This window comes from Onychostoma macrolepis, chromosome 11 (genome assembly GCF_012432095.1).
Source record: "Onychostoma macrolepis isolate SWU-2019 chromosome 11, ASM1243209v1, whole genome shotgun sequence".
In the NCBI taxonomy this organism is placed as follows: domain Eukaryota; kingdom Metazoa; phylum Chordata; class Actinopteri; order Cypriniformes; family Cyprinidae; genus Onychostoma; species Onychostoma macrolepis.
In genome coordinates, this window is record NC_081165.1 from 17,343,989 (window position 1) to 17,368,698 (window position 24,710).

A 24,710-nucleotide genomic window follows, 5' to 3' on the forward strand; every position below is an offset into this window, starting at 1 on the left:
ATGATCCAACATACAAGATGCTTCAGTAAAAGAACATCTGACCTTTTATACAAGGAGTTCACATGCTCAGTGTCACAAATGCAGAATGTTAACTATTTCTTATTTACTTCGTTCTAACTTTTTAGTTTTAACATCAGATGGCAATGTTCTGTTTATTATAAGCGGCACTATAGTTTTGTTAACTGTCGGTTTAAATGCTCAGGCTCTCTAAAGTCACGTAGATTGTAATCAGGCAGCAATATTTTTGTATCGTTCATCAGCTGAAAATGATTCCAACAATAATATTTCTCTGCCGGGATCGGTATATCTGAGGTGTGGACGTGGATTTGAATGATTATTAAAACTGTATGGTTATACAGTAGTTATCATCCTTGGTGTGAATGGCCCTTAAGATCAACCACAGGTTTCATCTTATCTGCATTGCCTTCTGCATATTATAAATATTTTCTCACTAGTCAAGGGCAGATACGTCAATCATATCAGGCTTTGCATAATTCAGAGCCATATGGATGCTGTCTTTGCATTTTCACACAGTTTTCATACAATTTGCTTGTTCCAACAGTTTATTGGCAATAGTATGTTAAACTTTGGTTCATAAATGAATGGACTGTATTTCTATAATCAGATACACATCAAGTCTCAGGAGGGAAAAATAAATGTACACATGATATAAATTTGCTGATCTTTTAAAATGGAAACGGTTCTCTAAACATCAATACTGCTAATGCATAATACATTATTCACAATTCCAGCTGGTTGGGGCTCAGGTGTCAAATCTACATGAAAAAGTGAGGTATCACACAACAAAGTTCACTTCCTTGCTTTGTGAGATCAAACGGATTACGCCTCTAAATGCAAGCGATCGAATGCGAAAAGTGTGAAAATGAAAAGCAGGCTTAGCAGAGCTCTTTCGCTCACATCTCATGCTGAGAGAGTCGAGCCTCTGCGTCCCTAGAGATGAACACTTACACGACAAATGAGAAAAAGTCTAATGCAATGACATCTGCACACTCTTGACTGCCTGATGGGAAGTCTGAGGTTGCAAATTGGTCAAGTCACCATACAGATTAAGTAATGCTTGAAAGGTGCGATCTCAATGCCATATCATGCCAAAGGAGCAGAATCACACCTAGCGTCTGAGAAAGAATGATGATGGGAGGTAGTGAAAGGATGTAAAAATATCATAATAGAGGTCCATACTACTCCTGTCCTTATTCAAAGGCTTCTTAAACAGCTAGGTGCCAGTTTAAGTTTAAGACTGACTTCCGTATCGGCAAATGCACCCATAGTGAACCTTTAAGACAGAGTAAAAGTGAAAGAGACACTTAAAAAAAGAGTAAGCAAGATGGAGAGTGGGGGAGATGGGGTTAAGGTTGATGTGTTTACAGAAGAGAAAACATGCTAGCAAATCAATGGGCCATTTCTCTGTGACTGACAGATGGTAATAGTGCGAATGGGCCCCTGGCATTACTTCTGGCATGAGAGAGCTGCATGCCTCGTTGGCAGCTGTGGCTGTGAAGTCTGATGGTCCATAGACCAGAACAAGTAGTAAACAAAATCATTTGAGAAGTCAAGCCAAACAAATCCACAATGTGGTCTTAATCAGACGTATTCACTGGCACTTTATTTATTTATTGCTTATTGACATATAGAAATTGCATTTTGAGCCTCTAAAGGCTATATAATCTGATTGGGTGTGTGTGTGTGTGTGTGTGTGTGTGTATTATATATAAAAATATATTTTATTACAAACTGAGATTATACACAGCTGCTCAGAAGTTGGGGTCAGTAAGATTTTTTAAAGAAATTAATACTTTTATTCAGCAAGAATGTATTAAATTGATAAAAAATGATAGTAAAGATATGCTGTTCGTTTGAAATTTCTATTCATCAAAGAATCCTGGAAAAATGTATCATGGTTTCCACAAAAATATTAAGCACAACAGTTTTCAACAATAATAATAATAAAAAAAATAATAAAAAAAGTTTCTTGAGCACCAGATTTTTCTCTTCTTGTCTGGGCAGTTTTTTTGGCCTGAATCAGCTGCTATGTGAACCAAACCTTATGCTGTTTAGTCAAAGGTCTGGCTATGTGATGTTAACTTCACTTAATGAGCTGTGAGTAGATCTGAACATGTCAACCAGTCTGTCTTACCTATGAAAACAATAACAGTTTTTTCCTTAATGAGCTGTGCTGAAGAGAGCAACACTCATAATTGTAATTCTGCCAGGTTGACACAAAGCAATGTTACATGATAATACTAAATTTAAACTGATAAAACAGATTGTGACAAGCCATTATGAATAAAATTAGATGAGGCCGTTGCTAGCATCAGCGGCAGTAGCCGGAGGCTGTAGGCAGGGTGTTAAGGAGCCTGCGGTGGAGCTTATGGCTTTGCAGCGCCCTTGTGATTTATGCCAGCACTAGTGGGACTCGCGCAAGCCAGCATGCTAAACCCCCCACGACCCTGAGAAAGTGATAAGCAGAGAGAAATGCGACGGAGTGAACTCAATAAAGCTCCCGCAGACGGAGGTGATGTTTTAAATTGCTTTTAAATCAGCCTTTGGGAGGTGTTGCTCCTCACTGATTTCGTGCGATTTTATTTTGTCTGAAACGCGGATGAATTTTTGAGGATTTGTTGGAAAGGTTAAGCAATGCTTGCTGGGTGTTTTATTTTTTATTTTTTTTACCTATAGTTTTCTTCTCAGTTTTCTCTTGTTGGTTGTTACATATGTCCCTTTTTCACAGACAAAGTGCCGGTGCTGGTTGAAGAACCTGAGATTGTTCTGCATGTTTCCACCTCTGAAAGGATGATTCTGGGCCACTGCCGCACCAAAATCTATTTCCACGTTTTGACCAATGCATGTCTTTCTGTCATTTGTGAATACTGAATAAAGATTTTTAGAGAGAGAGAGAGAGAGAGAGATTTGATTCACAAAGAGTATTTTCTCACCAAAATTTTTTTTTTTTTTAGAGAATATCTAGAAAAAAAGCTCATGATTATGACATTTTCATTTGTGAACTATCACTTTTAAGTTTTAATAGTTTCCATGACTTCTCAATGTCAGAAAATTACAATTTAAAACTTGCTATTTTGAGGTATTCTATTAAAATACACTACCGTTCAAAATTCAGCAAGCATGCATTTAATTGACGAAAAGTGAAAGTAAGGACATTTGCCACAAAAGATTTTTAATTTTTAAATATGCTGTTTGTTTGAATGTTCTATTCATCCTGAAATCAGTCATAAATATATAAAAAAATATTAAGCAGCACTGTTTTCAACAATGATAGTAAGAGATGTTACTTGAGCACAAAATTAGCATATTAGAATGATTTCTGAAGGATTCTGAAGGATCATATGACACTGCAGACTGATGCTAAAATTTGACATCACAGGAAAAAACATAATAAAATATATTAAAATAGAAAACAAGTATTTTAAATAGTGATAATATTTTACAGTCTTACTGTTTTACTGTATTTTTGATCAAATATTTTTGTTGACAATAATCGACTTTTAGTGGATGTCTCAAAAGATGTACATCTAGTGCATATTTACACAGGAAAACAATTAAAAACATGCAAATTGGCCTTTTAGTTCTTCACTCTCAAGTCGCATGAAATGATAGTTCTGAGAGAGCATCACAGATCTCCAGAGATGAGAACTAGCACCATGTCCACGGTAAAGAGGTAATGCTAACGTAATACTTTGCTCTGGTTAGCTGCACCAGTGCACCTGAGATGGATTACAGTACAGCTTTGTTGTCAAAGAAGAGGGAGTATCTCTTTCCCCTTATTTCTCCCATGGGATCTCCCAGTTTTCCTGTCAGCTCCCAGAGAGTGGGGAAAGCGTTCAGAGAGCCCCTTCTCCGTTTCTCTCACCCCTCCCGTCTCTTCCTTCCCCTCCCGTCTCCAACCTCCCTGAACCACGCCCTGTCTGTGACCAATGCAGCGTGAGGTGAACTGTGTCCAAACAATAGCCTCGAGGCAGGCCCTCACCGCAGGGGATGGGCAAATAACCCAGAAAACACACACACACATTCTTCTCTGGAGACTATATTACCAGCCATGAGTTTAAGCACATTCTAAGAAGGAAAAATTCAGTTTGCCCTTTCAGAGGAGTAGTTACAGATCACTCCCCCAAATATCTCCCCAATCTACACATACTGTACTTCTCCCAGAAGCAAAACCCTTCCAGGAATTACTAATTGACCATTTCAGTGGTTAAACTGGTCTAGAATAAACCATTCCTTGTGGGGATGCGACCTTGATTAACCTTAGCTGTTCAAGGGAATTTAAAAATACAGCTTTTTTGCTAGTCTCTGGTAGTTGTTTTTTTTTATTTTTTTGGCAGGCTGTCACCAAGATTGAAAACGGGTTAAATTTTGCAGGAACCTTTTATGAGCAATTGCCGAAAACTAGGGGTTATGCTGCAATTAATCATTATTTGTCATTGTGATGGACAGGACTGTAAAATGTTCATCGGGGTCTATTTTTACCAGCCATATTAAGTCTAAATTTCTCTGATATTGTACAGAAGTATGCCATTTGCTCACACAGGTTAGCTACAGCATTAGCATTTTTAATGTTGGAGTCTTGATGTAGCCACTGTTAAAATTCTTGTGTGCAAATTGTCTCTTAATTTAGTGAGTAACTTAACTACTTACGTAGGGTACGTTGTTATTAAGGCTGAATTATTAAGATTCTTTATGTCTTTGTCCAAGTTCAACCTATATCAATCAACAATATGTTTAATTTGAAAATGCAAATCATTGCATCTGTTTTATGTTTATTCGAAATTACTGAATTTTTATTTCAAGGCCATGCATTTTCCTTTCCAGCTTAGTTTTCCATCTTATATTTTATTTTAGTTTAGTTTAATTTATTTTAGTTTATTATTTCTAAAAACTCATTTTTTATTTGTTAAAGTATAGGCAACAGTTTCAAGTATTTGCCAGTGCCTTGCTCTAGAAAGGTACTATAGAAATAAAGTACTTACTTTTTTAAGTACTTTTTTTTTAGGTCATCCATTTTTAATTTTTTTTTTTTTACATTTAATTTAATTATTTTATTTTATTATTTTATATAAACTTTATTTAACTAGAAATTAATTTTTATTGATTAAAGTTAAAGATGAAATGTGAAATTTCTGTGGCATTAGCTTAATCTAATCTAATCTAAAAATAATAATTGTTTTCAAACGAGTTCTTCCATTGGCCATTACACAGATAGTGCTATGCCAGATTCACATTGGTTGAGCCAATGTTACTAGTAGGGTCAGATCAAAGTTTACACTTTTCAAGAAATCAGGCTACAAATGACTGACTTCTAACTGTCTCTACTAATTAACCTGCAATAAATGTCACACATCACCTTTAAATGATGAATATGTCCAGGTAATGCGTCCCCTGTTGGTAACCCTGTTCAAATCCGATCATGTTTTGATAGTCTGCAGAGACTTTCCTGACTTTCACGTTGGAGCCGATAGTAGCAGGTGTTAATACAGACTGCTCTGTCAATCATCTGAAGGCTCTCCACCCTTCCTTGGGAGACTGCCCATCTCTGCAGCAGGTGACAACATCGCTGCTGGACTCGGCAGCAGATGGCCTGTCCTCCACACTAGTCAAATGCAGAGGAAACTGGCCACAAATTTGCTCCCTTGTGGTGAACGCTTCACAGCAGTGGCCAAAGTGAAAACAAAACTAGAGAAATGATGATTTTTACTCGGCCTGAATGGTGTCATATGTTCCGTATATATAGCAGAGACAAGGTTTCGCTTAAACGGAGAGCGAGGAGGAGTAGGCGGCGAATGCCATTTCACAAAATCTCTCTTTGCCTTGATGTGACCTGTCTCTCGGTTTATTCTTCGGTTTGGTCATCTCTCAGCCACGGGTGTCTTGTGAGAGACATAATTCTTTATCTAAAGAGTGAATGATTGGCGAGGCAGAGCGCAGGGCCTTGTTTCATGCTCCAGTGCCGCACTGGCTGCAGGCTCTTCCCTTCTCTTCTCCTCTCCTCATCTCTTCTCTTTCCTCCTTCCCCGGTTCCTTTTCTTCACAGCCCACTGCTCGCTGCCTGTCTCTCAGCCTCCCTCACTAGGCCCTCTCATCATAACACAATAAGCTGTGACACGCCACATATTTTCTCGGCAGACCATAGTTACAGGGCTGGGGCTCAGGAAATGAGACATTATGCATCCTTCAAGTCGCTTATATCGCTTTGCGGGAACCTGAGGGTTATGAAGACCATATGTTAGCCACTGTAAGTTTCGTCCTATGTACTAGCAAGTGAAATAGTGCTTCCTGTGCCCGCTTCGGACGGATACGTTGGATGTCTCATCCATCCTGATGCACATATGGAGGGAATCAGAAGGAGAGCTGGGAGTGAGATTTCCCACTGGGACTGCAGACTGGGAAGGGGGAATGCTGCTCAAGTGTGCAGGTGGGAGTGATGAAGAGATAAGAGAGGGTTAAAATTGTTGTTGACTAGTGTGCATCAGTTTTGGGCTTTTGACAACAGTATTATTTCATAATGTAATCAAAATGTGGTTCATGCAATTCATTTATTCTAATTTTAAAATCTAATTTTAATTTTGAAAAGAACATTTTACTTGACATGCAAAATCAAAGCAAATATAAAAAAATTTAAATAAAAAAGGCCTCTAACACTAGCTTGCTCTATTCTTTTTATATTCTATCTGTTTTCTTTTTATTATATAATTTTTTAAAAAGACCTTGCTATGTGTTCTGCGTGAGGCTAACTGAGACTTGTTATAACACTTGCATTTCATTGCTCTTTTGTTGATTTTGATTGCTTCCATTGTCCTCATTTGTAACTCGCTTTGGATAAAAGCATCTGCTAAATGACTAAATTTAATATAAATGTAAATATTCAAACATTTTATATTTTTTGGATATTCTGATTTAGTGCATAACCAAGATGTAATATTACATTTATGATTTTGTGATTAATCTCATGTTATTGACTATGATTAAATTATTTAAACCACTAATATTCTTTCTAAATTTGTCTTTTTCAAAAAGCTTTGTTAGTGGACTAATATCTTGCTGCATATTTTCTCATCATGTTTTCACCGCCAATGTTTAATTATCAACCCTAGTAAAAGTAGTTTAAAATACATTTATTTCGTACTAAGTTCAAATCTATTATTATATTTACTGTCATATTGCTTGAGACTTGCTGATATTAAAGTTATAATTAAACTTTATTTGGAGTACTACTTGTGCACAGTGCACATTTCTTAATATTAAGCCTAAAAAGTGTTTTAATGTCACTATTGATGAGGATTGTATGATCTTTGAATAATATTGACTAGTTCTACTTTAGCACAATCAAATATATTTTAGTATATCTTTAGTTGGACTTCAGCATTATTTCCGCACAATTAAAGTGCATTTCAAAATTACAATTGCAGGGTATTTTTATTTTTTGGCATGAAATAAATGTATTTCAAATACTGAAACATATACATTTTAGTATATTTATTTTCTACTAGGGTACGCACATTTTTAGTAGCTAAATGTTACAGCTTCCAAAAAACCTTTAGTTAGCAAACATTTCAAAGTTGCAATGTAATGAAAGTAGCAAAAGATCTTTTTTTCTTTATTGTAATGTACATCCGAGTAAAAGGGAAGGGATTTAACTGAGAGAGATTGAAATTCAGCAGCATACACCACCAAAGAGAAGTCAGTTCAAGTTGACATTTTGAGTACGTATTACAAGGTCACAAAATAAGGGGGGAAAAAACAAGTATGAATAAGTCATTCACAATAAGATCACTAACATGCATTTAGATCAGGGTGTCAAACTCAGTTCCTGGAGGGCCACAGCCCTGCAGAGTTTAGTTCCAACCCTAATTAAACACACCTGATCTAGCTAACCAGGTCCTTCAGGCGTATTTGAAAACTACATGGTAAGTGTGTTGGAGCAGGGTTGGAACTAAACTCTGCAGGGCTGCGGCCCTCCAGGAACTGAGTTTGACACCCCTGATTTAGATAATAGATTTTCCATTTCATTCTGACTTTAATCAGTCATTTCCAGTGCTGTGGACAGATTGATATGCTCTTTCTTTGTAGGGTCAATGTGGTCTGACGTCACCTCTAAGCCATCATCAGTGATGTTGAAACATCTGGCCAGGGTTTGACCAAGAACTACTCGTGGGAAGGAATGTTATTGCTTCTTCTTGAAATGAACAGGGAGTAGCATAGGGTTTCTAGTTCCACCAGAGCACCATTTGGCTGTATAAGCACACATAAATACTGACTACTTTTTTCCTCACCACTCCCTTTCTCTTTTCTTGTATAGGAGGTGGAGATAATGATTCGAGTTTGAGAATCAGTCTCCCATTTCATTTTTCTTCCTGCACAAATCCAGCATTGAGTTTTCACTTTCAATCAACCAAATCTTGCTCAGGTCCAGACTTCAAATGACTGTAACTTTGCGAAGAAGTTGAAGAATGCTTGAGCACTCATTTGAAAAGTCCCAGCTCATCCCATTAAAACGCCCCATTGCTTTAGCTGCGAGCAGAGACCTTCCTCTGGCAGTATGTATGCATTCAGTGACAGGCTCTGACAGATTGAAATGAAAAACTGGTGCACAAAGCTAGTTCATTTACTAGACACAAAGTGTAGAGTGTAAACTGTAATACCTGGAGAGAACAATCCATTAGAATTCCCATTCATCTCAATGGCAGTGGTGCAGCTAGTGCAGGATCTCATTGAAGAGAGCGATTTAGAATCGGTCATCTTTGCTCATGTGAGCACGAAAGTTGCTTCTTTTGTAGTCAGCGAGCAACATTTACCTGAAAGGGCATGATAACCAGCCAAACTGTGTATAATTGCTAATAAAACCATATTTCTGTAGGGGAGATTGTTCGGGTCTCCAAGAAGAGAAGCTTTCCCCCCGATCAGTGGGGTAAAAATGCACTCAATATGAAATGTGATGGACATTTTACAGATCTAATTTGTTTCTAAAAGATGATCACGGCAAATAGTGTCTGTCTCTTCCTCTCTCAGAATATGATTATGCTGAAATTAAGGTCCTCAGTTTGATCAGCTGTCACATAATTTCCATTGCTCTGAGGCACGGCTGCATGATAACCAGCGAAAAATAAATAGCTTGAGTAAGATATTAAAACCAAACTCGATTTTCGTTTTATCACATTATCATACTCTACTGTTTATTTTCACCTTGTTTCAGCGGACATCTTGATTAGATAATTGCTAGTATTGTATTGTTCTCCAGGCTGCCACATGCTTACCATATGCTATATGATGAGACCTTCTGGCACAGACAGCCGTAAAAAGACATCTCTGAACTTTATTTTAGGTTTAGTGGTCTTGTGCTCAGCTCCATAATGAAGGTCTTGTTCACATGTTGCCATTTCTGCCCTTAATATATTACTCTGCCTTAATCTCCAGCCAAAGTTAAGCCTGCTCTCCAGATAGCATTTCCTTCTCTTGAGCCCACCATTTCATTTTCCTTCACCATTTAGTCTTAATAAATTGGCTTTCCTCGCCATATATTGTGGCTCTTCAGAAATGGTGAGATCCTTCTCCTTTATTCTTGGAAAGGAAACAATGAAATTCTTTCATTCACCATTTTGATTGGCTTTCATTTGAAACATTTTTCCATGAGTTTCATAATTAACCACGGCTAGTCTGTCAGCTGTGGATTCTGCTGTGGGATGTTGTCCGAAACCCAACTCTTTTTCGCTCCACCTCAAGAGCCCTGCTCAATACCTCCGCCAGCAGAAGGGTTGTGGGCGTCCAACTTTAGCTGGTGGTTGAGGGATCTGGAAAGCTTGTGCTTCAGCAGAATGTGAGGATGAAGAATTACCTTATGCGGTAGGAGTGAAAAATGATCAGTTACTTCACACAAGAATCAAGAATCACACAATGTAGTCTTTCAAACGTGTTTTATTTTAGTGCATTAAAACGTCATTTCTGAATGAGTAAACGAGCAATTCAGAAATAAAACCGTCCATCAGACGAACAATGCAATGTGAGGAGCACTTTCAGTGGGAAAGAAATGGTTATATTTACTTTAAAAGGCCAACTGCAGTAGAGAAAAAAGGCATTATTTCCACCATTTTTCCTGCATGTGCCATACTGGTGACTTGCAGCCTCGAGGCAGAGAAACTCATGTGAGATGATGTAGTCAACTGTATAAGAACTGGAAACATTACTACTGTAGCTGACATTAAATGGTTAGTGGTTAGAGTCTGTGTGCATGCACATAGTCTGATAATGGCCACACTCTTCAGTCCTTTTTATGTGTTGCTTTCCCTTTTTATTTTGTTTATTCGCTCTGAAACAGCCATTTTGCCACCAATACAGTTTCTATTGTACCTCAAGTCACAGCATTGAACAAGTGTTCAATTCAAATGCATTACGCATGTTCGTTGCTGCTGTTTTTATTTGCCTGCTTCAAATGCAAAATGTTCAATTCTAGGGTCTCTGACTTGCTTGGTTTTCTTGAATACGTGCCTAAAAATAACTCCACTCTGGTGTTTCTGATTATCAATAATTGCATGATGTCTTTGTTACTGAGCTTGCATGAGCAAAAAAACATTATTTTAAATCGTGAATAATATTTCCCCAATATTACAGTTTTTACTGTGTTTTTGAGTATCTGCGCAAATCTGTATAGTTCAATTAAAACCTGCAATACTCCACATATTTTACTGTAGCTATGGTTACTGTAATTATGAGAATAATCATATTAGCATAATCACAGTATTCTGTTTACATACGCTCCAGTGTTATTATAGTACTACCTTAATCTTATTAAATGTAGCCAATCTTGTGGACAATACAGTATAAAATTAGCATTTAGGTCACTGATTGAAGCATTGCACTTCATAAGAAATACAATAGCTAGCTGAAGGATTTTGCTATTCACTAAAGTCATTATCTCTCATGCTTGTGCTACATAATGGCCCTAAACTTGTTGCGTCCTAAAAATGTCTGTTTGCAGTTCTTTTGCTGAAAGGATTGATGTTGCTCTTGACTCTCTATCAGCTGTGAATACACAATACACTGATGTACAGAGCCCACTGACAGGTAAAAGCATTGCTCGCACACAAGCTGGGGACTTCACACCTTTGAAACAAGTGTGAAATGGAGTGTGGCACCTCTCACAGTTGTCTTTTTCAACAGTTCCCACCAGGTAGCTGGCGGGGCAGGTGCATGTCTCTTTGTTTCAGACCGCAATGGAAACAAACTCAGCCCTCATGTCAATCTGCAATCCCGGACTCAAACCTTCATGAATACTAAGTCACTGTACAGACTTCAGGCGCTGCTAGCGTTAAACCTCTGCCAACTCGGAGCTCTGAGCCGGACGGCCCTTTCCAGCCAGCAAATATGGCTGCTTTACAAACCTTCTGCTTGACCTTTTCCAGTTGATCAGTCCAATCACCACATCCTGCAGGTTCGCCTTAATTCACCGCCTCAGTCCAGATGGGGAAACACAGGTTTATGCCGCTTTCCATATTGGCAGTATAGATAAAAGAAAACAACCACCATCTGGACACTAAAGAGATTGTAATTGCCAGTTACTGTGTCCTGTTTCATTTCATAAATGCTCTTTTCAATCTGTGATGCTTCTCTTGCTTGCAGAATTTGTTGCTAGGCTTATTGGTTATTGCAGTCCTTGATTAGAGAGTTATTTTAACATCCAGCATTGCTGTAGCCATTTAAGAAAATGTATTTTTTGTTAATATTTATGATTAAATTATATTTGTCTGTGTTTTGTAAACATCATAAAGGGTGTGGTAATGAATTGGACGGCAATACACCGGGAGAAATGGAGTGGGTCCAACCACTTCATACATTTTGTTTGTGGAAAATCTCTTTGTTGAACAAATTTAGTTTTGTATCATTGTATTTTAATTTTAAATACATATTTTTTTGTTGATCACTTATCAAATCAAATAAACAAGGACTAAGAGAAACTGTGTGGTGGAATGAAGTGCGTAATAAGACCAAGCCCACTACCATGCTTCCCCGGCCTGAAGAAAAGGCCAAAACAAGCATGATAGCTTAAAGGGATAGTTCACCTAAAAATGAAAATTCTGTCATTAATTGCTCACGCTCATGTCATTCCAAAGACCTTTGTTCATCTTCGGAACACAAATTAGGATATTTTTAATGAAATCCGAGAGCTTTCTGGCCCTGCATAGACAGAAACACAACTGGGCCCAGAAAGGTAATAAGGACATTGTTGAAATAGTCCATGTGACATCAGTGGTTTATGAAACTACGAGAAAATAACAACTTTATTCAAGGCGCATCAAAGACTGACACGGAAGAGAAGAATATATTGAATAAACTCATAATTTTTGTTTTCTTTCAGCACAAAAAGTATTCTCAAAGCTTCATAACATTACACTTGAACCACTGATGCCACATGGACTATTTTAATGAGGTCTTTACTACCTTTCTGGACCTTGAACATGGTAGTTGCGTTGCTGTATATGGAGAGAAAGAAAACTTTTGATTTCAGCAAAAATCTCTTAATTTGTGTTCCGAAGATGAACAAAGGTCTTACAGGTTTGGAACGACATGATAGTGAGTAATTAATGACAGTAATTAATGACAATTAATGTAAATTAATTTACATTTTCTGAGCAAACTATACCTTTAAAGGTATAGTTCACACAAAAATGAAAAAGGTAATTTACTCATTCTCAAATCCTAACCTGTATCCATTATAGATTAGATTGTTTTCATTTAAATTTTATTTGTGACCCTGGACCACAAAACCAGTCCTAAGTGTCAATTTTTCGAAATTGAGATTTATACATCACCTGAAAGCTGAATAAATAAGCTTTCCATTGATGTGTGGTTTATTAGGATCAGACAATATTTGGCTGAGATACAACTATTTGAAAATCTGGAATCTGAGGGTGCAAATAAATCAAAATATTGAGAAAATCACCTTTAAAGTTGTCCAAATCAATTCTTAGCAATGCATATTACTAATCAAAAAAACAACATTTTGATATATTTACAGTAGTAAATTTACAAAATATATTCATGGAATATGATCTTTACTTAATATACTAATGATTTTTGGCATAAAAAAAAAAATCTATAATTTTGACCCATACAGTGTATTTTTGGCTATTGCTACAAATATACCCCAGCGACTTAAGACTGGTTTTGTGGTCCAGGGTCACATTTATTATTTTTTGTTCAGTTTTCAATTTGTATAATTTAATCATGTCTAATCACAATCTGCACAATCTAGTGTTATTGCTATAATGGCATTTTCATGTGGACATTTGTATTTTAATTTAGTTAATTTTGGAGTCATGAAAATGTATAGTCTCAGTTTTTTAGGCTTCTTGTCTTTTTTGGAGTTTAACGGACAGTCAGTACAACAGTTGTACAGCAAGAGCTACATAATAATTGAAAAAAAAAAAAATCTACTTTTTATATTCCATGGAAAAACAACAGCACATGGGTTTGGAATGATATGAGGTTGACTAAACAATGACAGAGTTTTCATTTTTTGGTGAACTCTCCCTTTAAAGAAATATTTATAGTGTATATTTATTAAATTATACGATTAGTCGCCAGTGTGACATTAGAATAGCAAGCTGTTCATTTTCATTCTGAAGTAAGCACACAGTATATACATTTAAAGTGGCTTTTACAGACACTATGTGTAACAGATTGCAAGACTTCTCACTCCCAATATGGTTGTGTTTAGTTTAGGAAGAGGTAAGACAAGGCGGTCTTCCTCCACCACTGCAGTGGGATTTCACTGCATATTTTTAGCAAGCCTCCGCTCTTCTTTAAAAGTGCAAGGGATAATTTATAGAGGGCCTTGTCTCATTTTTTCATGTCTCCTTTAACCCTGTAGTGCAGTATTTGCACAGTGTGAGAAAGACCATCTATACATTCTTTACAAATGTCTATTTTAAAATTACTAAGCAACGCTGTTCTACACTCTTGCTCATTGGATTCTGTCACTATGAGCCTTACTTACAAGCCCCATGAGGAACAGAATTACTGTTCGTGGAATCTCTGTGTTACTGGCTGATGAAAGGAAACTGGCAGGCCGCTGATGATGGCCGTGAGTTAGTACACATTGAAAGCAATCCAGGATTGAACAACAGGGGGCTTTTGGAAAGTGAATTCACAGTTTATCAGCACAAATGTGTAATTACAGGTCTTGTTTATATCTGTTAATTCCTTCTGTTATTTTTTATTGCTTTATTTTTGGGCTCAGACGTTTCTTTATTTCCATTTTCACCTTTAAGAGGCCAGCCGAGTTGTTCAAAGTTATTTTGAGCCACAGATGGTATTTGTTCTGTTTGATGGGAAAATATTCTTGGCTGTGGGCCATCTTCCTTTCTGGCAACACGGAGGGAAGCAGGTATATGGTATTGTCAGAACAGGAAGGAGCGGATGTGAAAGGCCAAGAATATCCAGGAAGGTAATTATCGGTTGCACTGGACAGTCACGCGTCTCATTTGAAGTTAAATGAGTTTATGGTTTGCAAAAATCAGTTAATGTCTTCCATTTTAAACCACAGCTTAAACTTTAACTCAGCAAAATAGTTGTTTATATAGATTTTTTTGCTGACTTGTTCCACTGTCTAAGGTGTAATATGAAGCGCTGTACTGTATTTGGTTATGAATGAAATGCTAAGTCATTTAAGCTTGTAAATGAACTCCAAATGCTTGTCTTGTAAGCAGATTTCCGCCTGTGTGCCCTGGAAAGGAAAAGTTATGAATGGAGGGATCTCTCCGAATACATCCAGCACACATGCTTCACACATGATGAATTGGGTGGAGAGAAGTCTTTAATTGTCAGAGGCAGGGAATGAGCCCATGATAATATGCTGTTAGGCTTTAATTGCTTTGAAGCGGCAGACTGACAGGGGACTCTCCATCATGATGTATTAGAATGAAGAGCCAGGTGGCAGGTGTTCGCAGGGACAGTTAATTACTTTCTTATTGTTCTTGCACTTGAGTTGTATTTTCCATGAACTTGAGATTAAGTTTGCCAACTTTTTGGATTTAGCTACAGCAGCACTGAAACACTTGATCTTTCACTTGCTGTAATTCTCAATTTTGCAGTCTAAACACACCCACCAAACTTTTAATATTAAGCCAGTTATGGATAACTAAACGTGCTCTCTCTCTCTCTCTCTCTCTCTCTCTCCTCTTTTTGTTCACATAATGAAAGTCTTTTGTGTTATTATGCTGAACTAAGAAAGTCATAAAAGTTATAAAACATGGCAGTGAGGAAGCGATGACTGAATTGGTCCCTATACTAAAGTGTTACATTTTTTTTATATTTCTGTATAGCTTCATTTTTATTTCAGTTTAGTTCAAGTTTTTTTTCTTCATTTTACTACAACTTAAACATATTTCTGTTAGTTGCCAAGGCAACATTTCTAAGTTGGTATCTAATATTTTATTTGACCTTTATTTCAGTTATCAAAAACCCTTCAGCCGCGTGCTTTAAGAAATGCCCTCTTCACGTGTGAAATGAGCAGCAGCTCTGATTGCTAGCCAGACTGTTGCATTGTGGAATTCTGTGACTGAAAGAACCCATTAGTCCTGCCTCCCTCACAGACTCATAGTATCCCAAGCCATGCCTCCTGGAGTCCTAGGGCAGCTCCTGACAGGTGGAGCTGCAGTGTTGGTTGACTCAGGACAGGTCCAGGGCATGGAAGGCCAGCGGCTAAAGGCAAACAGTGAAGGCCAAAGGCTGGGGAGGATTACTGGAAATTTTACTGCTTGATTTGAGATCATCTCAGCGACCCAAGTGAGGAGAAGCCCATCTGGACTCCATTAAGCCCTACAGCAGTGGAATGACACGGACACACTGTGCCAGACTGAGAGTTTTATGTGTGCCCTTGAATTACTTAGTCTCTCACTTCTTTTACACCTCTCTTTGCTCTCTTATTCTGTCACTGAAACTTATAGCCCATTTTTATGAGCACGCACAGCTGAGCTAGCATTTAGTACAGGCTAGCATAAAATGTTATGCATCTCAGCGACTAATGACTGACAGTCCCAATAATATTGCTGACATTGTGACAGGCGCCATTGAGTGTCCTCTGTGGTCAGCAGTGCCAGCCACTTCCTAGTAAAATCCTATAGCCATTTTTCAAAATACCTCTTCTGCAAGCTCTTCATTTATCCATAACCATAAAGGTAGTTTATAATCTAAAAAATCATTTGTTAAAGTGACACGCCCAAACCTAAACATGACTTAAAATAAATTAATATAAAATAAAAAAGTGTGGTTTCCAGACCAGGAAAAGTCATGTGAATTAATAAAATGAATATACAAACTTATGTCATTTTCTATTTAAATATTAAATTATTTTTATTGTTTATTAATGCTTAACAATCATTCATTAATCTTTCAAATGATGGTTCAGTAAACATTCAAATAAATTAAAGTTTAAATTAAATTAGAAACATTTTATTAATTCAGAACAGAAATTTATATTTTTATTATAAATTGTGTTCTTCATTACAATGAAAAAAGGCCTTTTTTTTTGTTGTTTCTATTTTTGTTTCAGGTTTTGTGCTACTCAGGCTAAATATTGAATTTGTCTGCTAATACTGTTGGCTTCAGTATAATAAATTGCTGAATTTTCCTTATTTGTAATTCACTTTTTATTTAAGTGTGTGCTAATTGATCAAATGTAATTGTCCTACTTACCCCAGACATCAGTGGACCTCCATGCCAGGACTGAAGGCATCCTTAAAGGATTAGTTCACTTTCAGAATGAAAGTTTCTTGTTATTTTGCCATGTCCCATGTCATCCAACATGTTCATGTCTTTGCTTCTTCAATCAAAAAGAAATTAAGGTCTTTGAAGACAACAGGATATTTCTCCATATAGTGGACTTCAGTGGGGATCAACGGGTTGAAGGCCTATATTGTAGTTTCATTGCAGCTTCAAAGGGCTGAACACGATCCCAGCTGAGGAATAAGAGTCTTATCTAGCGAAATGATCAGCCATTTTCTAATAAAAAAAATATAAATTTATATATATATTTTTTACCATAAATGCTCATTTTGCACTAGCTAGACCTCACGCATTACGTAATCAAGTTGGAAAGGTCACGTGTGATGTAGGCAGAAGTACCGACCCATTAGGTGCGTTCGACTTCATGCAGCGCCGCAGAAATCAGCTGCCCCTGACAAAAGCAATGCATTCTGGTTAGAACATTTGTCCGACTTTGATCGGCGCTGCAGCCGCCTTACGATCACGTGCCAAAGTACCGCGAGAGCAAAACGAGACCAGCTGCCGAGGTCAGGTGCTGCAGTTGCTCAAAATCGTCTGCAAGAGCCTTGATGACGACACACTTTATCCTCATTGGTTAGATTCTGTGATGACAAGCACAAGGTGTGTTGTGTGTTTATTCTAACAATTCAATTCCAATAATGCTCACAAATCTGTTTTTTTTTTAAACAGTAAAAGCATTTTTAGTGTAGTCGCACTGTTATATTGAATCATGTTTATCAATAAAACACTGATAAAAGCATATATACCCTCACTTTATTGGTATTTAAATAGTGTATGTTAATGTTGAACTTTATTCATGAACAGATGGCGCTGTATTAAGCAGTACATAAAAAGTGTTTCTGTTGCTCATGAAAACGTTTCTGTGTATTTGAAAAATATATCATTTAATTCACTTTATCTGTGATAAGAGTATGGAAACACCGTGAGAGCGTCACTACCGGGAGCAGAAAGTGTCCGACTGTAAGCGGGTACTCTCGCCAGCCGGTGTAGTGCAGTGCATCTCGAACGCACCTATTGTTTTCAAAACTAACGTCTTTCACCTTACCTTACCTTTTTGAACCGAAGTACACAGATGAATAACTAACCGTAAGTGACTTTTCCAACATGATTACATAATGCGAGAAGACGCGCGTGCTCATTGCAAAGCTAGTGCAAGACTAGTGTGTGGTTAAAAAGTGTATAAATTTGAATTTTTTTTAGAAAATGCAACATAAGACCCTTGTTATTCCTCGGCTGGGATTGTGTAGAGCCCTTTTGGCGCTTTTCCACTGCGTGGTACGGCACGGCACTCTGGAGTACTTGGCTCGGTTTGCGTTTCCACTGCAGTTTAGTACCGCTTTAGAGTGCGCGGGATTATTCACGTTATTGTTGCGCCGCCTCTACTGCCGTGACTCCTGAAAAACTTTTTCATCAAGCTCTCACTGGATCTGCTCCTCGTCTGTCAACAAGAGCAACGTATGTACTTCCTCAACAGACAACGAAACAGCCATTTTTTTTGGTTGTTGAAAAAAGGTGCGCTCATTCAAAACAGTTGCGTTCGATTCTTCTTCTTTTGGTTCAATGGCCGTTCACTCCTTCAGGAGTACCGCCACCTCATTCGATCCTTCGCTGGCTGTGTTTGTGCTGATTTAAATCTAGCGGGTCTGTTGTCTCCTGTTGCAAGTTCAATGACTCAGGCAGTGACGTTATTTCTCCGGCCAATCAGTGAACAGCAGAGTTTACACGTTATGTTTTGGTAACGGAACGGTTCGGAACCTCAACGGAGGTGGTACTAAAAAAAAGTACCAGGTACTGTACCCAGTGGAAAAACCCCCAAAAATGAACCGAACTGAACCGTACCATGCAGCGGAAAAGCGCCACTGAAGCTGCATTGAAGCTGCAATTTGGACCTTCAACTCGTTGGCCACCATTGAGGTCCAGTATATGGAGAAAACCTTAATTTTTGAAGAAAGAAAGACATGAACATCTTGAATGACACTCGGGTGAATATATTATCAGAACATTTTTATTCTGGTAGTAAACTAATCCTTTAAATTCATGCAGATGTTGCACTATAATGTCCTCTTTACCCAGAGCTCAATACAATTAGAGGTATTCTGTAGTAATCCACAGAAACACAAGTGAGTCCACACAAATATTGAAGCTGCGTCACTGAGATGTTTGGATGTGGTGCTCATGTAGATGCCGTTTTCTCTAATCGAGATATCAAAGCCATCCTGTCAAGGCTGATATTAGATCAGTCATGCTTTAGCTATGGTATTTCAAAGCTATTGCTTGCATATCTAGCACATATTGTGACATTGCTTGCACAGTAAGTGGTTGTGATTAAAGTATCAAGGGAGGGTTCAGTAAGTCAAAGACTGTGAGAGAGAAACTAAGCATCTGCTGTGCAGCCCACTTCCTGGGCAGGGTGAGAAAGTGTTACAGTGAGTAAAGGGGGATGGGGAGGGCTGCACCAGCTGCTGGAGAAGCACTGGATGGGTCAATAAGACTGAGAGTGTGCCACAACGACCGGCAGCCTTAGTTAGGTAAAGTTACACCGGGATGGAGAGGGCGAATTTGACGTCTCCCTGGTTCTGGATGGAAGACAACATGCGCTGGCCTGGCTGTGTGCCCTGGGACACGGATGAGGAGGATCTAGTGCAAGGTAAACTGTATTAATATGCTCCCATCGTTCAGACAGTCCTTTAAGAACAGCAAAGAATGTTAGCATTAGCATCAAGTAGAGACTATAATCCACTGGCTTTCGTCCACCAGATGTGCATTGTCCCACTTACTACTGTGGAATTTGTCTGCGATTAATGTTTTAGCTGGTGCAGGATCTGTTTTGTATGTCAAGAGACGGTGCTGTGGTTAGTAGAAGGCTGCTCATTTTCACCTCACAGATTTCAGGTTTCAGGACATCATTTGAAACTGAGCTCAGCAGAATCAGGGCATCTGACACCAGCGGTTCTCGCATACTAGGGCTGGTGAAAAGACAGAATCGCTTTGGATGTCACTTTTATAGCACAGGGGTTGGAAACCTTAGACGTTTCAAAAATGAGCAAGATCATTATTTTATTTTTTATTTTTTTTTGCAGTTGCCGTAATCTTTCTTCATTTTCACACAGCCTTTTTTCGTTTTATTTAGTTATGAGCTAAATGGGAAGCCAAATAGAAACCTTCAGTATGTGTCAATTTCTTTTCTTTTATTTCTTTTATTTTTGCAATTAAAGTAATCCTTCCTCACTATCAACACAGAATTTTTTTTAGTTATGAGCTAAAGGAAAAGCCAAATGGAAACCATAGATGTGTGTCAAAATTAGCAAGATCATTTATTTTTATTTATTTTTTTAAATTCTTATTGCAGTAATCCTTCCTCATTGTCACACTTCAAATTAACTGTTCATTGTTGACCATCTCTCATTGGACAAGTTAACTGGCTTACAAGGTGCCACATGTGCACACACTGATGATGTTGTTTTGTCTGTTTTTCAATGCATTTTCTCTCAGAATAACACTTATAATAAAGGAGGTGTTACCGTGAGTAATGATTTATGTGGATTTCTAAAGAATAGGAAGACGACATTGGGTATACTGTATACACTCATTTAATACTGCATCAAGCTTTTCAATCCATCATACATAGTTCTTCACATTCCACAGAGAAAACAACAACGCCTAAAATTTCATCATGAAGGCAAGAGATGCACTCTTTTAATCACTCAAAGAGATACAGTACAACAAACATGACAACTACAATGCAAAGAAACAGTGAAAATAGTAAACAAAGAGGTCATAATTTACATGATTTATGCATGCTTTTTCTAGGAAACTGCAGAAATCACAAAATGCTTATTTTTGTGTTGCATATGTTGGATGAGGTTTATGTGTATGCCGGGTTGAAGAGTTTGATTCATTATGTGTGATTAACAATGAGTAAAACCTCTGCTGAAGTCTGTTAGACTGTAATGTTCTATAGAGACGTCTGACCTTTTAAAATACTGTTCTCTGTAAAACCCTGTAAAAGTGTCTGATATGATGCAATAATCTTTACCACTGAAAAGGCTTTTCTAAATAAATGGCCTTTATTTGTTCATACAGTGATACACAATCTTTAACTGAAAAACTGATAATGTGAATGAGAAGTTGAGAAAGTTTACAAAACACAAAATAGCAAATAGACTTAGTTGCAGAGATTATATACAGAATAAAGTTTGAATGAAATCTATGTTTAGCAGTTCATTCTGAATTAATTGGTGGATAACATTTGTGGATAAGGAGGAAAAATATATAGGTACTATCTACTGTGATGCTTCGCAAGCAGTGTAATTATGTGTGTTTCTCCCACCTATAATTAATTGTCTTTTGTCTTCATCTTCATTCCATCTTTTTAAGAACTGTGGAATACTCCCCCACTTTATCCCCAGACACTTTCATGTGCAAAGGGGATTCAGATTAAAGCTCGTGTGTTTTTTTTATTTTTTATATAACTGTTGCTTAGCAACTAAGACGGTATTCTCTGAGCGAGTAAAGTGCCATTAGACACAACGCAGTCCCTCATGTGGATATGCTATATTATAAGAAAATATTTATCTTCGAGGCGTGTGTTATGACATCAGACTCATTCCTATCATTTTTTTCTGCATGCCTGCATTCCGCTAGTTTATCTTGTCCATCCCACAGTCGTGTCGACATATAAGTGCTGCTCATTCTTTCCTAAATAGGACTATTAATTTCAGTTTTCTTTTGAGTTAAATTTGAGAAATGTAAGGTAGCTTAATGAGCATATTTTGACAATTAAATAATGGAAAAGCCATGTGAAGTTATGCTAGAAATGTAAAGCAAGGCCATAAGTGTTACACTAAATGTTCCTTTTGATGGAGACACATGATAGGTCGCTTAACTCATTTTACAGAGTTTCCAAAGGTTTCATATGAGTTAGAATGACATTTTAAATTTTACACTTGATCTAGATAAAATTAGAGAAGTTTGGTGAAGAATTTTTCAGTTAGGAAATTAGAAAAGTTTTCTGTCCTTACTTCTACCAAATTTGCATTTGACCTTTTGAGAAACTATTTACATAATGCAATGTGGACATAGAGCGAGTGTGTTTTTGATGGTGCATTTTAGAGGGCACATTGATTATAAGCCTTTAATGAGAGGTATTTTCGGCCACTTGCAAGGATATTCGTCTTCCATTCGAGCCTCGCCAGCTGCTCTGAACATCTCTTGAGGCTGTTTTGGTTAAATCTTGCTTAAATAAAGTCAATGCTGAGGTCTCCATAATTAGGATTCCTGGGTTGTTAATTAAACACCGCTCAGGAGGAGAATGTGTGTTGGAACGCCTCTCAAACTTCCCATCAGGGACATGGAGGTGCCGCCAGGGACATCCTGATGTGTTTTACATACTCCTCTGCCCTAAATACATAGCAAAACTTGCGTCATTTCACCTGCATTGTAAGTGATTTTTATTTAAATGGCTCCTTTATTAAAATTATTTACAAGCGCAAGGACATGATTTTAGTGAATTTCCCTGAGCATATATTAATTGACCTGTCCTTTTGTTAAAGGATTAGTTCTCCCCATTGGAAAAGAAATTCAGAATGCTTGAGGCACCATTAAAACTATTTTGTGTGATGAGCTTAAAAGTCCTTTTTCATTAATAATCTCCAGTCAGATGTTAACCATCGCAACCAGATTAGAGTTGAACTTGAGTCAAAATCGTGAGTGAAATGCTTTATGAATTGGATAAAGTAATTCATTGAAAAGATTTGGCTCAAAAAAATGATTCCTTGCTGAATCAGGCATCGCCCTTCTCTCCTAAACATTGATGAACTTGCTAGACTCAGTACAGAGGGTTTTCTTGTAATGTGTTTTCTATTTTAATTAAATTCTGTAGTGGTTCATTTGTCCCTCGTGCCAAGAGCTGACAAGATTTCCAACAATCTTTCACAGTAAGCTTCATCTCCTCAGCAATCTTCTCCTTGCTCTTACTTTTCTTGCTCATTGTGACTCATATGGTGGTATGTCACACAGTAGCATCGTTCTCTTCCTTGATTCGTGTGGTGAATCACATCACTTTGTCGGCTCTGGTGAACCTGACATTGATCCACACTGGCCCATTTCACTGCCTGCGCTCTCACTGGCTTTTATTTAGCGAGTACCCTGTGCAATGTCGCCCACATCACTGGAAATCCTTCCAGAGTTCCTCCTTCTAAGGAAATTCTAGTCGTCACCCAAAGAGCTTGTTAATTAGAGCCTGACCGGAGTTTCATGAGGAGGAAGTGTAAAGTCAGGTAGAATAGAGCGCAATAGAGAACACCTACTTTTTTCACAGCTTTAGTTACATAAGTGTTTTTCCCATTCATTTTCTACATAAAGATAAAATATTTATTTAACATTTTAAAGCAAAAATTCAATGACTGTACTATAATGATTTTGAATCGGTGAACTGCTTATCATGAATTGGTAATTCCCTTCCCAGGGTTATGGATAGTGTAAAGGGATAATTCACCCAAAAATTAAAATTCTGTCATCATTTACTCACCCTCAGGTTATTCCAACCCAAGTTTTTTTTTTCTGTTGAATACAAAAGAAGATATTTTGAAGAATATGGGTAGCCAAACAGTTGATGGTCCCCATTGACTTGAAAAAGTCACCATCGACGCCAAGGGGAACATCAACTTTTTTTTTTTTCTTATTTATTAAATTTTTTTTTTGTGTTCAACAGATAGACCTTCAACAACTTGAAGGTGAGTAAATGATGACAGGATTTTCATTTTTGGGTGAACTATCCCTTTAAAATATGTAGAAAATGAGGAAAAATATAAATGAGAAGGGGAGGAAAAACAGAAGTGGGTAAGAGGTAGAAGTGTCAGTCTGCTAGGACATAGACATGGATGCTAACACACAGTAAGCTCTTCCTCGACTGAGGACAGATCAATCACGCTGTCGACCACTAAGCCAGTTAGCTATTGTCTGTACTTAACATTAATCACATAGAGGTCAAGTGTGGGCATGCATTATTGAAAAGGTTGGTTTGTTGTTTCATTTATGGAAGCGTTAATTTGGAACAAAACTTTCAAATATGTCTATGAAGACACCTACACTGATAGCCAGTCTCAGTCTTAAGGCTAATGAGATGCCCATTTGTCATTGTAATTGCTCAGATTTTTCTAGCGTTGTCTGTGGAATCAGGGCACAAATTAGACTTGTGTGTGAGGGGCAGATAAGCCCGGCAACTCGTTACCACTAGTTGGAAATCTGAATCAAACACAACTCGGATTAGCAAATTGTTTATACTGCAAGGCTAGCATTAATTGAGCAATTTATTATAATCATGCCGCAGTTGGGGTCAGAAAGCCAGTCATAGACAGACCTCTAATTGCTCAGACTGTGAGTGTGCAAAAAAAGATGAATAGCCTGTCTGCTCTGTGTCCTCATCCGGGGTCAAAGTGGTCACAGAGTGTGCTCGGAATTTAGCGCTCCTCACACACATTTTCTCTCAACTTTCCAATTCTCAAACATGACCTTGGGGTTTGGTCTAAAATTAGCGTAACCATGTATTTGGTGATCCTTGTACACATTTTGCACATGAAAGGGAACATCCTCTGTTTTAATTGGCTTGAACATGCATATTAATTTCTGAATCTCTAATATGTGAAAAGGCTGCCATTAACTAAGAATAATTCAGCTTCTACTTTAGTGACAGTTGGTCCTCCTACCTGTCTGATGCAAGCCAAAGGCCCTGTCGGTGCAAACTTCATAGGCTTTGTAACTTTAATGCTAATTAATGTCACCACATAGCAGGCCGTTAATTACAGGCTTCATCAGAACAGTGGGAGTGGATTCTCTGAGAACTATTTTGTATGCCTGACATATGTGCCATTTGGTTTCACTTGGCTGTTTTATCATTGGTT

At 37.7% G+C, this 24,710-nt stretch overlaps 1 protein-coding gene across 9 annotated transcripts in view; it reads left to right on the forward strand.

Moving 5' to 3' along the window:
- kaznb (kazrin, periplakin interacting protein b) overlaps positions 1–24,710 on the forward strand; it is a 180,150-nt gene that overhangs the window by 100,275 nt on the left and 55,165 nt on the right. Inside the window, exon 1 of one of the 9 annotated variants that reach the window (XM_058791076.1) lies at positions 17,742–17,895. The exons of 6 other annotated variants lie outside the window; for them this stretch is intronic. Coding sequence is in view for 1 of the 3 variants with exons in the window: in XM_058791074.1 (XP_058647057.1) it covers positions 19,354–19,456 (103 nt within the window). In the remaining 2 variants the exon portion in view is untranslated. Of the gene's footprint in view, positions 1–17,741; positions 17,896–18,277; positions 18,322–19,231; positions 19,457–24,710 lie in introns of those variants that run through there. 2 more of the 9 variants (XM_058791077.1, XM_058791074.1) reach the window with 2 other exon arrangements.